Source organism: Fundulus heteroclitus, chromosome 12 (assembly GCF_011125445.2).
Source record: "Fundulus heteroclitus isolate FHET01 chromosome 12, MU-UCD_Fhet_4.1, whole genome shotgun sequence".
Taxonomy (NCBI): domain Eukaryota; kingdom Metazoa; phylum Chordata; class Actinopteri; order Cyprinodontiformes; family Fundulidae; genus Fundulus; species Fundulus heteroclitus.
In genome coordinates this window covers 26,607,521-26,628,451 of record NC_046372.1, presented here as the reverse complement: position 1 = coordinate 26,628,451, position 20,931 = coordinate 26,607,521, and the positions used below count along the sequence as shown (strand labels likewise).

Here is a 20,931-nt window from a genome sequence, read left to right as displayed (position 1 = left end):
ACGTGACAGTAGTGACAATTTCATTCATGCCGAGTTCAGGAACGCCAACCATCTCGAATACAACAGGTTTGAATATGACTGCTGGCTGCAGAGCTTTGGCGCTTCACTCACGCCGTTGTAAGTTGTTTCAGAATAAACATTATGATCTTATTTATTAACACACAAATGATGCCGATGGTGTGCATTCCCCTTAAGACTTAAGATCTTTTGCATGGATTATCTATATTGTAAATAGATTATTTACCAAATATATTATTTCACCAAATGCACAAGACAGTCTAACCTCATCAGACATCAGTGTGGCGATCGCTCTGCCAATCTCATGATATGACTTTGCTTTGCCTTTGGGTCCAAGCAGGATGAACAAAAACCTGCAAAGTGGAGCAAAGAAGAGGACAAATCAACCATGGAGAAAACATTTGGCAATTAAATAATCCTGTCTGGCTTCTTAGTGTTTAACTGAAATCAAAAACTAAATGTAAAAGTTATCCAGTAAAAACAAAAAAAAACTGTTCTTAAACCATCTTAATTGCAAGTGAAAGGAGGAACAAATCCTGTCTAGATGAAAAGGTGATTCCATGGTTGCTAGATCTTTATCGTTTCTCTATTTCTTACTGACTGATTTTTGTAAAGAGTTGCACTCAGACACTAAATTTGCTTTGATGCACGTTCCAGAGTTATTTCAGCTCAGCCACCTTGTGGGAACGGGGACCTCAGTCAACGCTCCCAGCATCACAGCCTGCTGCAGACGAACAAACGCCACAAAGGGGGCGTCCAGGAAGTCCACCTCCCCCACCAGCACGTTGGAGGCCTCCGCGTCTCTCGGCAACTTCTTCATGAACTTGTTTTTCAGCTGGAATATACAAAAGAGAAGAAAAAACAGGAGTTCCTCTTAAATTAAACTCCCTACATCAAACAGGACAGTTTCTTTGAGCTTAAATGCCAAAAACAGGAGGTTCCCTTGTTTGAAACATGAAGTCTGTAGTTTTTCTGACACTGATATGCAGAGAGGTACAAAGATGGACACCTGCTGAGCTCTGAAGCATTTATGCAAAAGATTTAATGCTTCATTCGTGTGTCTGATGAAGCATTTCTCCACTGAATTTATTTAGATTTTGTTTTCCATCTGTTGTCTTTATTCTTTTCTAAATTTAAGAGCTTGTCCACCTCAGTCACCATAATCAAAAAACAGAAAAATGATTTCTTCTCATTTTGCCAGGAATAAAAATGTTATTATCGGAACATATAAAGTTCACCTAACTTGCATTAATCTATTCGAATGCATGTTTTTAACCTCACACTCTTAATACTTTCTGTATATTATCTTATTCCCAGTTATTAGAAGTCTGGATTCAAATCTTCTGTCAGTAAATGTGCCTCTTATGGAGGCCAAAACCATCACAACAAATTGCTGTTTTAGCAAAACCTATATCAGCAAAAGGCCTTTTTGTTGTAACTCAACTCAACATTATTTATAAAGCACTTTAAAACACAACTCAGGTGGCCAAAGTGGTTTACACCTTCTAAAACAGAATTAAAAAATAAATAAAAACAGCGAATACAATAAAATGTCAAATAACATGCAGACAGACGAAAACTAACAATAAAAACCTAAAAAAGAAAAGCCAACATCTCAAACAGGGTTAAACGCCAAAGAGGGAAAAATGTGTTTAAAGGGAGGATTTCAAAACAGAAAGTGAGTCGGCCTGCCTAATACCTAAAGTACGGTCGCCTCTTTGTGTTTGGAATAACAAATAAAAACTTATTTGCCAAACTGAACAAGCTTTTTAAGCCACAGGTCTTAATATTAGCTCTAGAAAGCATTACACCCAGAGAGATGGGCCCACAGTAAAGTCAAGGGTTGCTGATATCTATCCATCCATCCATGTTTAAACCTCTTCTCCTAATGCAAACAGCTGCAAACGATGTAAAACGATGCATCTATAGCTCCACATGAAAGATGAAATCGGATGGATAATTAAGACCAAACTGTCAACAAATTCATGAAATCACTCAGCAGGCTCCTGCTTACCTGCCCAGGCCACAGATTGGTCTTAAAAGAGACAAATTACTGAAGGGGGAATTATATAATCCCATGGATGGATGGATGGATGGATGATGGATGGATGGATGGATGGATGATGGATGGATGGATGGATGGATGGATGGATGGATGGATGGATGGATGGATGGATGGATGGATGGATGGATGGATTTCCCACTGAGCTCACTAAAATAGGATTCAAAGAACAGGGCTGCACGGACAGGGTTCTGGTAAGGGAAGAAAGCAGCGGTTCTGCATTGTTGTTATATATATATTTTTTTAAAGCACGACACAAATATGTTTATCTCCACTTGTTAAAAGATAAAAATGAGCAGAACTGATAAGAAAACAGTGAAGCAGAAACCTGCATTTCAACATTCAGCTGTCAGATTACTTTAATGCACTTTAAACAAAGTCCTCTATGTCTGGTTTCCTTCTTAATAGTCAAGGTTAGTTAAGACACGTTTTTTTTAGCCAACACATGTTTCTTGACCTAAATAAAAGGGTGTTTTACGATCAGCGATGATGAGTAAGCAAATCCTACCAATCTAGCTGAGATTCCTGTGGAATACTACTGCGGTACTTATTAACGTTATTACCCCGGGAACATGACGGCATGGAAAACATTTACTAGACCCAAACAGGGACTGACTTTAGGACCTGTGTTCAGTGGACATCCTCATGTGCGTGTCAGTTTCAGGCTTGGTTTTCAGAAACGGTTATTTATTTCCAGACAAAAGCCTTGCACAAAACTCCTGTCTGTCCCGTAGGTCAGCTCATCAGGGCTCGTGTTCCCACTGGGCCGGAAGCGTCAGTTCTGGGGATTTAGTTAGTGGTTAGTTAGATAAAACCAGATAAACCAAATTTACGGTCTGATAACCCACAGCAGCCGCTTCAGTCCCGTCAATTAGCAGGTTGCCTCACATTTTTCACTAGCTGAACTTCCCAGATTCACTATGGCAGATGCTTTTCCAACATTTGGATTCTTCCCAGTGAATTTGGAAGGAAAAGTTTCACGTCAGCGCCAGTCAGAGAGAACAGAACCAGCTCAGTGCCGGTTTACTCGTTGCTGTTTCTGCTACCTAGTTATGCACAAGAGGGAAAAGTTTGAAAAAGCGCTACATCACGACCTAAACTTTTTCAGTATTCAGCCAAAACTTCATAAAAACCCTGTTTCACTGCACACTGGGGTGTTTCTCTCCAGTCCAGTTGCATGAACTCAAATTGAGCTGTAAGTGTCTGTGAATTTTATTATTTTACTTTTGCCACGTATTTAAACTGGATTTAGGTTTGAACTTCATATGTACATATGTATATGTACATATAAATGTATGTATGTATGGACGTATAGTACATGTATCTACATAGGTATACTTGTTTGCATTGGAACAGATATGTAAAGCTGTGTATGTACTTAATAGGTATGTGTGCATGTATGCGTATGTGAATATAAGTGTATATAAATGTGTATATATGTATATATTTGGGTTCTTTTGGGGAATTTTTTGGATCAGAAGACTAGTCAGAAGACTAGAAATCAAACTAGAAACATGTGGTTTACTGTTACGTTTTAGGTGAAAGGAGGGAGAAGGGCTATGAATAAATAAGTTTGACTTCTTCATACCCCTTTTCAGACACTTATTACTAATCAAGGTCAGATCTGAGGTCATACTTTATAAAGTTTATAAAATGGGATAGTTTTTGTTTTTTATTAGCATATATATACGGATGTGTAAGGTGACGTTGGTGCTTTTACTCATAAATAAGCATGTGTTGACTGGGATTTTCTTGTAATTTTGTTTATCGATGATTTTCTTTTAGTTGGTGAATTCATTCATTTATTCATTCATTCAATCATTCATTCATTCATTAAACTTTGACTAGGACGTTCTAGATTCTAGACCATTCTACTGCTGCTCTGGCTTTATGTTTAACTGAATGTTCTCTCCAGTCGAAGTGTTTTTCTTTTTTTCAGCACTGGTCAGAGTTTAGTTCATCCATCTTTCCATCATCAAGAGAGACAGCCTGGAGAAAAACATCAGAGCAGGATGTTGCTGACACCATAGGCTGCTTGGCTGTTTCCCTAACGAATGCTCTCTCTACCTGTGACCCAGTAAATTATCAATTAATACACACAACTGCACTTTTTTTTTTAAATGGCTGCAATGGATTTTATTTAGGGGTATCAGAGCAAAGGAGGTGAACAAACCTTTTGCTTCCATTGCACAATTAAGTGCAACTCTGTCATGACTTTTATGCTCTTGTTTCTGTCTGTTTTCTCCGAACCTTATCAGACGTGAGAGGAAGTCATCCTAGCAAGTGGAATTCCTCCAAACAATATTTATGGGAGGAGTGGGTGTGGAAACGCTTGGGTTTAGCACACGTGTTTCCTGTTAAATTATCTCTTTCATGCCCACAGGAGCACATGCTGGTTTAGCTTGACCCAATCCTGTGCTACCAAAAGGTTAATAACCAAACAAATCAGCAGAGAGAGCCATAATGGTAACTTTTCACTTTTCATATTCAAAGATGGAATAAATAAGTGTCACTCTAAAGTAAATTTGTATGTTTTAGTCACAAATTACCTTAGACTCCAATAAGTAATGAGAATTGATTACCAGAATTAATCTCACCAGAAGTGTTTCCATGTTAATTTGCTGACTGTCTGAACAGGTTAAAATGGTCCTGAAGTACCAAAAGTGGCTTCTGGTGTGGAGAAAGGACTTGTAGATGTCACAAATGATGGGAATATGCTGTTATATGCCGTGTGGTTAAAAAAACAAGGAAAGAAAGAAAAAGAAATAAACTCCCCAAAGGTGCAACAAATGACGTTAGTTTTGTGGAAATTCACTTGGCCTTTCTCTGACTGGGTGTGTCTGGCCGCTCGGTCATCATTCAATGCATGTTTTCCACAAACTTTACATATTAACCCCAAACATAAACAGCCACTTAGATATTCACACTCTTGCAATAAACCTCTAATTACGTAAGCGAGACGGTAATAAAAAGTTGGCAGCAGGCCGACACAATCATGTCGGTGGTTGCAACGATGCATTTCAGACAACGCTATCTGTGTTTCAGACCTGCAGCCTCCGCTAGCAAGCACAGCTTTCCTTCCTTCATCCTCTGCTCTGCAGCGGATGAGGCGATGTCGGCCCAACACCCCGCACTTCTGTCCCCGTAGCCGCCGTCCGGCTTTGCTCTCCACAAATGTCATTTCCATTAAGATGTTAAATAAATGACTGACACGTCTCACCTCTGCCTTTCCCTCAACACCGCTCAGCTTTTGACATTTCGTTGGAAAAGAGCATTCTTGTTAGGCTGTTATTTGTCCCAAAAATGTGTTTTGAAGTTACTTTCATGCAGTGGTGCAAAATACGTTTGCCATTTTCTGGAGCTGTTTGAATTTACAGGGTTTTCCCCACAGTGAGCGGTGTAAAGAAAGAGAGAAGTGAAGGTAAAGAAAATACACCAAACTGTTCAAATGTCCCAAATTCTTCCTCTTTTATTTCTATTCTCCTTTCGAGGAACTTGTTGGTCATCTATCTATCTATCTATCTATCTATCTATCTATCTATCTATCTATCTATCTATCTATCTATCTATCTATCTATCTATCTATCTATCTATCTATCTATCTAGCAACCACTGACATTTTGAAGAACTTCTCAAATTTCAATATTTACAAGCCAAAGGAAGTAAATTATGTTATATATGCTGGATTTTAGGGCATTAGCTTGAAAACTACTAAGATTATGTAATGATCTCAAAATGTGTTAATATTGATTGAACAAAAAGTTGAAAACTAAATCACGTTCTCTTTTATTAAAAAAGGCTCGATGTTTTAGCGACAGACATGATGGCCAACAATCGACATCAGAGTCCCTTACCTGGTCCTTCTCAGGTTTGTCAGAGATGTCGTTCATGCTGCTGGACGCCAGGTTCTTGTGCGGCGTTGTCGGACTATCTGTAGTGATGCAGAGACAGAGTAGATGGTTTGAATCTTGTCAGTTTTTTAGAACTGAGAGGGGGGGATGATAAAGGAGGAGACCCAGGAAAAAGACAGCGGCCCAGAGAGTTTGCTCCACATGCATCACCAGGACCTCTACCACTCAGCTGCAATATTCATGCAAGCTCATAAATAGAAATAAAGCAATGAAAACCAAGATGGTCCCTGCTGCTGAGACAAGCATGTATAACAACAGCGACCCGATCAGAATACCTCATCCCTGATTTTACACCTTGATGCTAACCTGCACCTTACTTTCCAAACCATGTTTTTATTAACCACTTTTACTTTGGATTGATTTATTTAACCATCTACAGAGTTCCCAGCCCACACTGCAAAAACGGAACTTAAAATAAGTAATATTTTCTTAAAATGAGTGTATCTGTCCTTGATTTGAGCAGGTAAATAAGACTATTTGCCAATAGACTGAGATTTTTGCACTTAAAACAGGAGCAACTCATCCCCATTGTCTTATTTCAAGTGCAGGATGTCTAATTATCTTATTTTAGGGGTCAAAATACTCATTCCATTGGCAGATAATCTTATTTACCTGCTCAGATCAAGGAGAAAAACACACATTTTAAGAACATTTTACTTATTTTAGGTCCGTTTTTGCAGTGCATAAAGGCTGTATAGCCCCTCTGGGTCTGCCTGTGAACAAGCGATCAATGAACCTGAACTCCTTCACTTGAGGCAGAGACTAGCCCCTGATCTGGAGGGAGACATCCACCTTTTCTGGTTGAAATCCACGACTTCAGATTGAGAGAAACTAATCTGAGTTCTGGCTTTAAACTAGCCCGGTGTACGCTGAAGGTAATACACTGCAAAAAGGGAACCAAAAGTAGGTAAAATCCTCCTGAAAATAGTTTTTTTTTCATTGATTTAAGCTGATAAATCAGACTATTTGCCAATAGAATAAAATGTTTGCAATTAAAATAAGAACAATTCATGTCCATCATCTTATTTCAAGTGCAGGATGTCTAATTATCTTATCTTAGGGGTAGAAATTCTTATTCCATTGGCAAATAGTCTTATTTAGCTGCTCAAATCAAGGACAAATATACAAATTTAAAGAATATTTTACTTACTTTTGGTTCCCTTTTTGCAGTGTGGCCTAAAGATGGCAAATATTTTCAACAAAAAAGCAAAAACGAGAGCATAACCTCCCAATCTAGACACCTTCGTACAAAGAAAGCAGATACCCAGCAGCTCTTTAAGGCTGACTGACTACAGCGTACCCCAAAACTGATGGAGGACATGGTTGTAAGTCTCCTGTTTCACAGAACATCCTCCACAACTCAACAAGGATTATTATTGCTGATTCTGGCTCATTCCCAGACATTTCACTGCAGATAATTAGACAAAAAAGATAGAGTTTTAAGAACAACTCGATATCTTGAAACTATTTTTTTCCTATTTGCCTTTAGGCGACATAAACTTGTGCCATTGGTGCTTACACAGCAGCTGTACAGCCTGCGCTCAGAGTCACAGCTTTCAGGTGAGAACATCCAGTCGTCTTTAACATCAAACCGTCCCACTAAGTGCTTTCTTTCTTCCAGACTCTGACTGACGTTCTGCTGACTTCTCTGCTTCAGCTCGACAGCAGCGCAGAGATCTGACAGCTTGATGTGACCTCGCATCAGGAAGAAACCTCAGCAGGTAGAATAAGTGGAGCCACCGAAGCTTTTTCATAAATCTGCCCCCTCAGCATTGTGGGTAAAAACCAGGCCTGTCAGTGTGATGCAGCCTTCATGAATAAATCGTTTTTTTCAGATTGAATCCATGTTTCTAATTCTTAGATTTTACATCGATGAACAAAAGCCTTTCAGCTGAAGACTAAACAAATCTTCATCATGTTTCTGTGTTTTCTTTAATGAAGTTGTGTGAAGTACTTCTGGATAATAAGTAATTAAACACAAACCACTGAAGCGTGATCAGCGGCTTCAGCAGTCAGCATAAAAATATTCAACTCAAGATTCCCAGCGGTGAGCCAGTTCACCTACGTTCTAAAATGTGACTTATGTCGTACAGGATATGATGAATTTGTCTGTGAAAGGCGCTTTATAAGCAAACATTAATGACCTACTATTAATGCTGTTATTTTGGTTATGGGAGAAAACCCTTCTAAAGGATGATCTCATACTAACAATTTTTATATAGATGACTTATTGTCATTGTGCGGATAAATGACAATGTGACAGCATTTTGCAGGTAAAACCCTTCAGATTAACTGGAGCTATTTCCACCCTGGGCTTATCTGCCACTTTTCGGATTGCAACAAATAAAGAATTTCTTTAGTTAGAGAAAGTCCAACTGTGCTGCTGGTGTTAGTCGCTGGTAACAAACAGCTTTAAAAGGCAGCCCAACTTTCTCGATACGCTGATATAAGTTAAAATTGAAGCGAGGTTGTCACCTCGGTACAACTAAGGCCCGCTGTGGAAGGTGGTTCTCCTTCAAACATGGCAACCAAGGCTCTGGGTCGCTGTTAGCTGACTCTGCATTAGACGTTTGATTAATTCTCCAAACTGCACTGCAAAAGGGAACTAAAAGTAAGTAAAAATGTTCTTGAAATGAGTGTATTTTTCCTAGATGTGAACAGGTAAATAAGACTATTTGCCAATGGAATAGGATTTTTGCATTTAAAATAAGAACAGTTCATCTCCATCATCTTATTTCAAGTGCAGGATATCTAATTATTTTTATTTTAGGGGTAAAAATACTGATGCCATTGGCAAATAGCCTTATTTAGCTGCCCAAATCCAGGAAAAATATACTCTGTCCAAGAAAATGTTCCTTACTATCAGTTCCCTTTTTGCAGTGTGATCTCGCTGACTGCTGTTTGATCAAAGAGAAGATACTTACTACCCATAAATACTCCACACATCCCCAGTTGAAACCAAATGATGCTTTGTGTTTTTGGAAGTCCAATGAAACTTTCTGTGCCTATACCTTGATATTGCCAATGTCTTCTGCGTGTCCTGCTGGGTTTAAGGGAACTTACTAAGCCAGTCCATACTGGTACTCCTTCGGTTCTGCAAGTCCTCCATGGAGATGTGACCCGACAGGCAGGTCACCGAGTTCTCCAGAGGACTGCGGGCTTTTAGACGCAGCAGCAGGTTATCAAAAGCAGTCCAGGCAAGCGAGAAGAAGGACAGACAGGTGGAAAGGAGAGATGAAGGACAGTTGATAGACATGCAAAATAAATCGAGACAGTTAGCAGATCTGAAAGGTGGGATTAATGCGTGTGTTAAAAGCAGTGAAGAAACAGTGAATAAAGAGGAATGGCGTTCTTAAACAGGAGACACAAGCAGTGGGTTCAACTCCGCTTTCACAAAGATGCACTTCATCCTTGAACCAATTAATGATTATCACTTTACTATGATCCAGATAAGAGACGCGGGCCTTAACATGAGCCTTTCCTTTTGATCAGCAAGAGCTCTCTTAGATCTGATAAGAGGTAATAAATAGCTTCACTTTCCACTGGCTGGTCACAGATTAATTACACTCTGTCAACATCCAGTTACTCAATGTTTTACAATCACAGCAAACAAGTCCGTGTTTGCTGTGATTTGTCATTGCATGTCCATATTTCCCTCACCTAGGAGCGGAAATGTCTCTGTGGCATGAAAATGATAACAGAGGCCTTCATTTTATTTGTTAAAGCATTTGAATACAGAAGCAGCTCCTGTCAGATCCAATATTAGGAATACAATCTAGTTCTCACGCTTTCTCTCTGCTGCTTCAGTGTCATAAATCATTTCATATGTTGGAATTTATAGCCTTTAAATTCAAAAAACTTTGTCAGTTTTATTCTGTTTTTTTTCCACTTGAGCAATAAAGTTTTGCGTCAGCGTTAGAGATTAATGCAGGAAGCTTACAGGCGTTACGCCTCTTTTAAATACATTTTAAAATGCTGTTAGAGAGCTGATAACAAACAATGCTCACATGAATGAATGAACAAATGGGAAATGCTGTTTGCCCTCTTCCAGGCTTCTTCTGCTTTTGCTGCTTCTTTGTTTTTTTGCCAAACTTACATGCTTTACACAAATATCCAAGTTTTAACCCCAAACAAAGAAAATCTGACAAAATAGAAAATGCAGCTTTCACATGAAGAATCAATTTATCAAAGAGGAAGAACTTTCCAAACCAACCTGTCCTTATGTGGAAAATAAATGTGATAAATTAGAGTTAATTGATGATTTAACAAGGGAACAAATGCTTTTTTTCACAGACTGCCAGGATGTTTTAAACTGCTTTTTCCTCCGATGAATAAAATCATAATTTAAAAACTGCTTTTTTTTCTCTAGTCAGGTTATCTTTGTATGATATAAAAAGTTTAGTTTGACGATCAAAAAAGAAAACTGTAAGTGGGCAAAGACTTCCCAGCGGCATTTAAATGTTAGCTTTATTAACTGAGTATGGAGTTTTAGAGTTAGTGTATTGAAAATGTTACATGAAGTGCTAAATCCTCCAGTCAGTAAGGATTTCCTGCATCTTCTGGTTTAATGTGATAGATCATCGCAGTGTGTCCAACGTAAAGCACTGCTGCTTGTAGCTGGGCCCTGAAAACTCACTGCACTTCTCACTGTTTTAAATTCCATTCATTTTGATTAAATTTCATTAATTAATTTGCATTCAGTTTAGTTTGATAGTCGAATCACGACTTTGCTGCTTTGATTTTGCAGAGTGAAAAAGTGTAAAAGACTGCACCAAACTGGCACCGTTGTTACCGTTGTCCTGGTTGGAAAACAGCCTACTTGCGCTGGAGACCGTTTTGCCGATGTCAGCCAGGGACCGCAGGTTGGACTTCTTGGTCTGGTGGCGGTGTTTCCGCAGCAAAGTGTACATCACCTTGTCCTTCAGCTCTGCCTTCAGCTGGCCGATCTCTATCTGGTTGTCAGTGATCATCTCTGAAAGGAAGCGAGTTTTGAGAGATATCCTGGGTCAGAGTTTATTCTGGCAAATTAAAAATCAAGAAAATATTCTTGTTTTTATTTTATTTTTTATGTGAAGGAAAGTTTTGATCATGTGTAAAAGTTGTATCCCATGACCTGAAATGTACCTTACCTGCTGAGTAAAACCATTTGGTTACCAACAGAGCTACGTTTGGCTATCCATGTGATTTCTATGGTGGTATCTCTGAGCCGATGCCTAAAGGACACTGAGAATATGTTGGGGTACCTTTGGGATACTCAACTGATTTTACATTGTATGTACAGGGACACGCCAGTATTACAAGGTGTGATTTAGTTTTGTTTTGTTTTATTCGCCTTTAGTTTTTTGAAAAATAAATTACCCAATCTCTAAGCCGGAACGTCTTTCTCACTGGAAGGACACTTCAAGTGAAATCGCTATTCTTTTTTTTACATTGTTTTATATTTATTAATAACCTTTAATACTGTTTCATCTGACTTAAGTCGTTTACTTAAGAAACCAAGAGTAATTTAGTTTTCCAAAAACGTTTGACTCCTCTGACATGAAACTGAAGTGTAAGATTAATCACTTGATAAACTCCTTGTTAACACTACTACATTCTGTTAACGATTTGTAAGTTACCCAAATAAGATTATATACATAAGTACCCAATAAGTATGATAAAGGTGGGCTCTCATTATTTACCCAAGTAGGTACTCCTTAGGTATTCTACAAGCACTGTCTGTATACTGTAAGTCCCCCGTAGAGACTCTATAGGCAACATGTAAATCTATGTATGTTTACCCTGTAGGTCCTCCATAGGTGTCCTATAGGTACACTATAAGTACTGCTGTAGATATCTTCGTATGTACCCTGTAAGTAAACCAACGGTGAGCCCCATAAGTACTACACATGTAGCCTGTAAGTACACCCAAGTACACCTAAATACCCTGTGAGCTCACTGCTGGACCCATCATAGGTTACCTGTAAATCGGGGTGTCCAAGCCTTCCGGTACGTGGGCCAAAATTGTCAAGTCAAACAAACTCAAGGACCAAAAAAATAATAAAAGATTTTTTAACCAAAACAAATGTTTTTTACCTGCTCTACAAAATATAATCATTTTGAATAAATTAGCAAGAATTTGCAAAAGGTTTTTGCTCATGTGTCGTATTAAAATATTATCATCCAGTTTGAAAATTATTTCGATTAATTTATTTTGACTCTTTGACAAAAATAAACTGTATTTGGGTCAGTTTTTCCTTGCTGTAATTAGGCAGGCGAATTCAAAGTAGATTTCAATGCACCAAAATCTGCATTAGAGTAATTAAATATCATTGGATGGATGTTACCATGAAATTAAAGAGGATGTCAAAAGTATGTTTATTAAAACATGAATACTTTGTGTTGTACCTAACCCTGTCAGTTGTAAGATGTAAAATTTCGTGTAATAATTTTGCCCTAAATAAAAACTAAAACCTTCCATCTGCATCAGCCACCAAATCTTTCTTGAAGTGCAGTTGGGGGGAGGGGGGTGGGAGTGGGGGGGGGGGGGGGGGGGCACCCAAAATCGGTACACTTTGGACATGCCTGCTGTAAATTGTTCCCAGTGTATATAGTAGGCACCCTTTAGCTACCCATGAAAGTATCCCATAGATATGTAAGTACCTCACAAGCATACTGTATGTACCTTATAAGTACCCTATAAGTACCACAGTAAATACCCTGTACTTACCTCGTATATATAATATCTGACAGATACCCTATAAGTTCACCGGGATACAGTCTGTACTTTCAAGACTCTCATAATTCATTATTTACCAAAACTTCTCCAATTGTCCATGAGGAGCTCCCTGCAACAGCAATGTTTAACGGGTACCCTTAATTTCCCAGTGCAGCCAAAATGACTATCCATATTAAGGTTCTTTATACTTGTAAGGACTCGATCAGTGACTCCATGAGTGTAACGTTATCGTAGAAGAGTCTTCTTGGCATAAAATGCTTCAATCTAAAGGTCTGAACTATTTTTAACAAGAAGGTCAGAAGCCTGAATGCTGACAGAAACCAGCCTCGGGGAAATTCTCTTCCTGTGGCCGGTTAGCGCAGTTAATGGCCCATCAGTCAAACCGCCGGGCCTTAAAGCTGGGAGAGCCGGTTCCTCTCAGCCCGCGCAGTCCGAGGCAGCGCAGTCAGATACGTCACGTTAATCTGGCCCAGCGGCGGCTCTTCCTCCTGCTCCATGGTGCAGACTAAAACGAAGAGGTGGTGGCAGAGAGACGTCATCATCTAGATGCAACCGGAGAAGATGGGTTGATCTTAAATTAAATTGTGCGATTGTTTTGGAACTACTTCATGAGTCCAGAGTTGGAGAGTTGACCCCAGTCATTAGCCTTCAGCTAATCCTCAAAGGAGAGACAAACCAAAGACACCTCAGACTCGTGTGATGTTCATGAACTCTCGTATCTGTTCAATACAAAACAGGAACATCAGAGATCGGAGAGGATCACTGACAGGCGGCGTCTCGTTTCACAATCAGGAACACGCTGACCTTTCTCAGGCTTAACAGAGCGGCTTCAGAAAGGAGGGATGTGAAAGGGACACTAGCTGGGGGACAAAAGCAGGAGCCAGCGGGTGAGGAAATAACTTTCAATCTTCAGGTTTCTGTTGTTGTTTTTGGTAGTTCAGAGGAAATGCCAATTTGATTCTGTTTAAATAATTTGGTAATAAAAATACAAAATAATCTAACATACATATAAACTTCATAATATGCTCTGTTTAGAGGCTTGACACAAATGTCATGGATACTATAACACAAATGAAGGCTGAAAAATATTTGTAACAAATTAATAGGTAGATGATGTATTAAGTTCAAGTATGTTTTATCTTCCACTAAACATCATTGTCCCATCATTAAAAAAAAAACACTCTTCTCTGCAGGGGCGCTCCTAGAAAAGGTCTGTGAGGGGCCGTCCAAATGGGGGCCACTAATAACCGCAGGGGTCACACGGCAAGACAAAAAGACATTTCCAGAATTTTATCTAAATACGTCTGGTTTAAAAATAGTTTTAAAAATCTTCTTTGTTTTTTTTTTTACAAATAATCTATTCTACTAGTTCATGTTTAATGCATGCATATACCAAAAATATAATTTGATATGTTAGCACCTGCTTTTTTAGCCCCGTCAAAATTTTGTATCTTTGAAATTAAAATACTAAACCCTCCTAAATTCCCAGCTAAAACTGTCATGATTTTAGGGGTTTTTGTTTTATGTTTTTTTTTAACTTTCTCGACTTATTTCCCTGAAGTCCCTCCACTCTGCTCAGTCCTTACCCACTATGCTCCACTCCACCCACTCTGCTCAGTCCTTACCCACTATGCTCAGTCCTTACCCACTATCCTCAGTCCTTACCCACAATGCTCCACTCCTCCCACTATGCTCAGTCCTTACCCACAATGCTCCACTCCTCCCAGCCACCTGCTGCCACCGCCCATCACACTCACCCAGATCACCTGTCTCTATCTACTGATACCTGCCTGGTCCAACCACTCCCTGCCAGAACGTCTGCTCTTGTTTCCCCGCCTGCATGTGTTATTTGCTCCAGCGTCTTCTCTTCGTTTTGCATGTATTATAGCTGCCCTTGGTAGTCTGCTTGCTATAAAAAGGGCTCCTGTTGGGTACAATGATTAGCTCTGCTCACGCTGGGAACACGGCGGCGGCTGTAAGTCAGATTCTGCCTGAAGTTTCTGGTCAGGTCTGGTTCTGCTTGTATTCGCCTGCATCCTCTGGTCGTTCTTCTGCCCTCTACCGCCTTATGAATAAACCTTTTTAAACGTAACTCTGTGTTGGCTTAAATATGGGGTTCTCCAAGTACACCTGCATTACAAAAACATGATCCTGGTACCAGTAGACGGTTGGCCAGAAGTGAATGACTTGAATGACAAGTATTAAGAAATGGGCTCTATGAAAGATCTCAACTAAAATGTTATAACATGTCGAATTGTCTGCTTTTTTTACGTTCAATTTTTACATAAAAATACTACTATAAGTGCTATGTAGTTACTAAAATGTTATTGATACCCTGAAAATACCTCTACAGGTTCCCCATAAGCAAATTCATGCGCATTGTGCCTCCAAAGGTACCCTGTGATTACTCCTTAAATCCACCCTTTGCATAGTTATCCCTATATGTACTCCATAAATATCTTCTAGGTAACCCAAATACCCCTATAAGTAGCCACCAGGTACCGCCCTTTAAGTAATCCACAGATGTAAGCACTCTATGAGTTAGAGGGCATTTCCCTCTTAGGTATACGTTGAGTACCCAGAAGTTAATCTTTGCTCTTAGTAGTTCCCTGTGTCGCTTAGTAAAACGTTTATTTTAAGATTAATTACAATTAAAATACTAATGACAGTATAAACAAGGGCAAAGTGCAAACTGGATTTGTTAAAAAGGGTTGATGATGAACAATGGATAAACTAAGTGTGCTGCTAAAACTGGTAAGAGCTTTAAAATGACTGTATATGGCTAAAGGAACTAAATACAGGAAAATAAAAATATGGGAGTGTAGTTTAACCTAGATTAAAAACGCCAATCCTGTTACCCTGTAGCCACTCCTTTAGCATCCCATGCACTCAAATAATGTTGGCATCTCATACTTAGAAAACAGGAAAGTTACATTATTTCGTTAAAAAACACAATTTTTTCCCGAATGAAATTCTAGAGTTGTGAGAATCGACCGATTATGCTAATCGTACAGCCTCACCTGACGTAAAATGAATGAAATGAATAAAGTAAATCCCTCTTACCAACAACCTGAGGCAGAGTGGAAGCCTCCATGTCCAGCATGATGGTGCCTTTCTCTATGCAGGTGCGCAGCTCAAACAGACTGTGGAGGGACAGCGTCGCCACATGTGGTTTACTCCAGCGTTCGCCGCCTTTCTCCACCTTTTCCTCAAACTTTATCCACCTGGAGGGACAACAAAGTGGAGAATAAGGAATCAAATCAACTGGAAATACACACACACATTCATTCTGTATTAAGTTCATGGTAAAAGTTTAAATAAAACTGCAACAATGTGGATGGTCTTCACAGGCTCCTGTAGACATCCTCAGCGATTATCACTTCACTGACGAAGCTTCATCGTTGCTGCTAGGTAACGATTATAATCTCAGTCCTGGGGGACAACAACTTACTGTCTCCTTTAACAGATGACACATTTTGTCCAGTCCTTCAGTGTTTTACAACGTCTGTCTCCTAACCACAGCTAGCTGGGCTATAGCTGTGACTTTATGCTCTCTTCTTAAGACCAGGAGTTCCCAAACTTTTCAGCCTGCGACCCCGAAAATAACAGCGGCACCGACGGGTGACCCCCTTCCTGCAGGTGGGATTTTTGTTTCCTTATTTGAAGGGAAATTCTAAGAATAAAGTCATGATATTTTGAAAATACACTTATTAAAATTATTAATAAAGCAGTATAATTTATCAGGACTCATAAGAAAAGTGCAGCCTTATGCTAAAAGGCTTTTAGCTTTTTAGCATAAGGCTAAAAGGCTTAGGAAAAAGGCTTAGCACCTTGTAAAGTTAAACTTTGTTGCCAGTTTCACAAGTGAAGAAATACAAAATCTTCAGCATCAAATCATCTTGCGACCCCCAGGAGGGGTCTGGTGACCCCCCAGGGGGTCCCGACTCCCACTTTGGGAACCGCTGCTTTAGACGTGAAATCTGCACTGCAAAAAATAGAACTAAAAATAAGTAACATTTTCTTGAAATTAGTATATTTGTCCTTGATTTGAGCAGGTAAATAAGATTATCTGCCAATATAGTAATTTTACCCCTAAAATAAGATAATTAGATATAATGCACTTGAAATAAGTTGGAGATGAGTTCTTCCTATTTTAAAGGTATACTATGCAACCTGGGTTGATTTTCCAGCGTGGCTCCCCCCAGAGGGCAAAAGTAAAAGTGCACTGTCATAAAGATGCTCAGCTGTTCTGGTTTTTCAGTCAATCCAGGCGCGGTTGTTTTAAGCTTAGCAGACAGGCGAACGCAATGAAAAGTGGAAAAAACGTCAGTACAAACAATGACTAACACAGTGAAAGTATGAACATCAAGCTTCCCGCAGCGCTATCTTGGCGAGGCGGCCGCGCCTCGCCAAGATAGTGCCGCCTCGCCGCCGCCTCGCCGCCGCCTCGCCGCCGCCTCGCCGCCGCCTCGCCGCCGCCTCGCCGCCGCCTCGCCAGTTTTATTATTATTATTTTTTTTTTTAATTTTTTTTTTGTATGTTGGCGAGACGCTACCTCCACCGCCTCACCAAGCCGCAGCCGCCGCAGCCGCCGCAGCCGCCGCAGCCGCCGCAGCCGCCGCAGCCGCCGCGGTAGCGTCTCGCCAACATAAAAATAATAATAATAATAATAATAATAATAATAATAATAATAATAAAACTCGATATGCTTGCATGCTTATTTGACGTTAACACGCGGTTCTTTGTTGTTGCTTTTGCGCGTGCATATAGTGAATGGCAGGGCAAAAACACATGAAGTTCTCGCCGTAAAGCGAGACTTCTGTGGGTGCGGGCCGTGAGCTCTTGCAATTGCAAGTACGGCATTTCCCCCACAGACCCCCAGGGCGGCCGAGAAAACCTTTGTTCAACCTGAAATGACTCATTTAATCATCCAAAACGGTATGGAACACATTAATTAACTGAAAAATGTTGCATAGTATGCCTTTAAGTGCTAGTTTTATTCCATTAGCAGATTATCTTATTTACTTACTCAAATAAAGTACAAATACACTAATTTCAAGAAGATTTCATCTTATTTTTAGTTCTGTTTTAGCAGTGTGCTTAGCTGTGTTTCTATCCTAGATGAAGCCACCAAAGGAGCGAGTATTGCCATTAACTTTATGCGTCTCTTTAACATAGAATGTAACCTTGAAGCAGAGCTCCAAGTCAGACATGGCACTCAAAACTTAGATCCATGGATTCAACAAGTGAACTTGAGATAATAATTTATGCTTCTGTCTCTACGTGACTAGACTAATGTAATGGTATGTGTTGTTTTAATAAGGGATAGCCTCTCTTCATCTAGTCTAAAACTCTGCAGCAAGGCACTTACAGGGGAATCACTGGAGAAACAAGTCATGGAGCACAGGCAGAGAAACAGGCAGTCTAGCTGACAGAGAATCAAAGTAACGGAGAGTCTAACAGAAAGACCCAGTAAAGACAAGTAGGCTTATATACTGAGGGAAGGGTGGAGAATGCCACTGGATGCAGGCGGGTTAATCAGGGGATTTTGAGGAGCAGCTGAGACAGAAGGAAAGAAAAGAGGCTGAGGGAAGGAGACTAATTGACATAAATAGTGCTGAACTAAAACACACAGAAACTACTACTAGCATGCCAACACCTTTTTAGCAACAATGAACGTAGGGAAATTATCTGAATAAAAGAAGACTTTAGAACATAAATAAACATAATAAACAAGGAACGTCTGAAAACCCAGGTAAAAAAAAAAGAAAAACCCAAACACCTGTGGATCATGACAGTGATATACTGTGACGACATGAAGGATTCACCCCGCCTCAGTGACCCAGTGACCGTTAAAAGGGGCACCAGCATGGCCATTAGGCAATTATTTAATGTAGTAAAAGAGAAAAAAAACTATAAAATACTGAAAAAGTATAAAAATTAACAATGAGTTTGTAATTCTTTCAGTTTAAAACTCAAATATATAATATAATAAGTGGTACCTATTAATAATCTTTTGTTTTCTGCCTTCATCTTTTCTTTTTCTTTTTAAAATAAAGCCATAAAATAGATCCATTTAATTTACACTTTAATCCATTGAATCTGTTTCTTTTATTTTTCACCTGTGTTTAAATCCAGCAGTGTTTTGGTTTTTAAATCTCTCCCATTGCTCCTTTCCACCTTCTTCAGAACAAGATAAACGTCAAACTGAAGCAGTTCAGAGGCTTTTATTTCTCCTGTTTGGCTGCCAAACTTGCACTTGGCAGACGGCACAGCCCAGCAGTAGTCCGAGCTTTTATTCTATAGTAGTCACTTGGTACACACGCAGAGACATTGCATAATATGTAAATTTCTTGATGTGTTTGCAGAATAATAAGTTTATATTGAATACTCTGATTGTATCAATGATTCTAATATTTAAGTTCCTCAGTGTATAAAACAAGACAAACAACAATAATGTGACAAATGCCCCTTTTGATCAGAAAATTTTTTACTTCTTATCAAGCTTTCTCTTTCTTTAATTAACTGAATAATTTCAGTCCGTTTGATTTAAAACTGTGTATGAAATTACATTGTTTTGTGATTTTATTGACATAAATACGTAATTTTGAGTAAAATGAAAATTTAAACTTGACAAAAAATCATTTAAAACCTATCCTTATAAATCTTTGTGACCTGCGCTAGTTTTATCCAAAATTCCATAGACATATGAATATATTTTACCAAGAACAATAAGGATTGTGTGAAAAAAAGTCAATTAAAAATGACTGAATATAATTCAATAATGCCTTGTTTTCTTTTTCCTTGACAGTTTCTAACATCGTTTTCTTAGATTTTTTTATGTTGCAAATTTCGTTAAACTAAATAGAACTGAGATGAAAAACGACGCCCCCTAGAGACAGCTTTGTTCTTCTTTTTTGGATGATTTTGACGTAACTGTTTTCAAAGATTCAATTCAGTTCAGTTCCATTTCTTTTTTAATTACTGATTCATGACAAATCAACAATTTTCAGATTAAAATTCTGTTATATAATTTCCAGTTTCACCCTATAGGTATAATACAATCCAGGAAAATTACAACAAGTCATTAACTTTGCAGCTATTCCCTCATGCTGGGCAAGCATGTGGGGACAGTGGAAAGAAACAACTCGTTTTTAACAGGAAGGATCCTCTATCAGCTATCAGCTATAACTGTTGGGTGCTAACAGGACTGGAAGCAGATTTAGTAACACCCTGAAGAAAGTGGTCCAGGAGATCTTTTGAAGAAACTGAATGTTGCTTAATGGAATTAAAAGTCATATATATGCAACATTTATGTCCCGTTGCTTGTTTTTAGCAACATCCTTCAGGTATAAATCACTCACTATCTCCGAATCACCTAGTTTCTAATTTCATCTAATTTTTGACTCGTATAAATAGGATAACTTTTTTTATTAAATGCATTAAATTGACTGAAAAAATGGCTTTTACAAATCTCTCCGCCAGTCACCAAAATTCATCTACAGGACACTTGGTCAGAGGTCAGGATAACAAACTGCCTCAAACAGCAGCCCAGGGATCCTGCTTCCCCCTGGGAGAGCTTCACTGTCCAGTCCTAATAAATAATCACCATCTACGTCCATCAGTATAATCCAACAGGTCACAAAGAAAGCTCTGAAAAGATCTTTTTTTAACTGTAAAACTTGCTCCAAGACACTGCCAGAATGGTGACTTTTGATCATTTTAATGAGGGACTGTGGACTGTGAGACATCTGGGACAGATGTTCTTACCTGGCCGTCTCTTTCCACTCCATCTCCTGTCCGTCCACCGACAGCAGCTCGTCCAGCTCCGTGAAGAGCTGAGGGGGAGACGGGCCGTCATCGTCCTCGCCCAGGATGAAGCGGATCCTCTCGGCTGCTGGCGAGACTGCAGAAGGAGGAAAAATACTGCGGTTGACAGGCTGGCACTGATTCCTGTTGGCCAGAGGTTTGGACGCAGGCTGCCCGTCCTCAGCTGGACTCTTCCCGTTGACCTCAGGAGGAGGTGGAAGAGCAGGAATCTTAACCTCCTCTGCATCCTCTTCCTTTCCCTCTTTCTCTTCTTGATTATTGTTTTTGGACATCTTTAATATTTCAGGGACCCCCCACCCCCCGTTTGCTCCCTGAGTCAGCTGAGAATGACACAAGCCCAGCCGAGTCCCACCGCAGCAGCTAGAGCCTCATAAAAGCCCCCGGTGGAAGTG

At 39.5% G+C, this 20,931-nt stretch overlaps 1 protein-coding gene across 11 annotated transcripts in view; it reads right to left on the bottom strand.

Moving 5' to 3' along the window:
- slc4a4a (solute carrier family 4 member 4a) overlaps positions 1–20,931 on the bottom strand; it is a 92,519-nt gene that overhangs the window by 28,535 nt on the left and 43,053 nt on the right. For 5 of the 11 annotated variants that reach the window (XM_036144377.1, XM_036144378.1, XM_036144373.1 and 2 more), the window contains 7 exons: positions 20,480–20,615; positions 15,773–15,933; positions 10,775–10,963; positions 9,055–9,150; positions 5,935–6,011; positions 696–853; positions 284–371 (listed from right to left, as the gene is read on the bottom strand). In XM_036144377.1, the coding sequence (XP_036000270.1) occupies positions 284–371; positions 696–853; positions 5,935–6,011; positions 9,055–9,150; positions 10,775–10,963; positions 15,773–15,933; positions 20,480–20,615 (905 nt within the window). The remainder of the gene's footprint in view (positions 1–283; positions 372–695; positions 854–5,934; positions 6,012–9,054; positions 9,151–10,774; positions 10,964–15,772; positions 15,934–20,479; positions 20,616–20,931) is intronic. The other 6 variants (XM_012865297.3, XM_012865298.3, XM_021317917.2 and 3 more) reach the window with 3 other exon arrangements.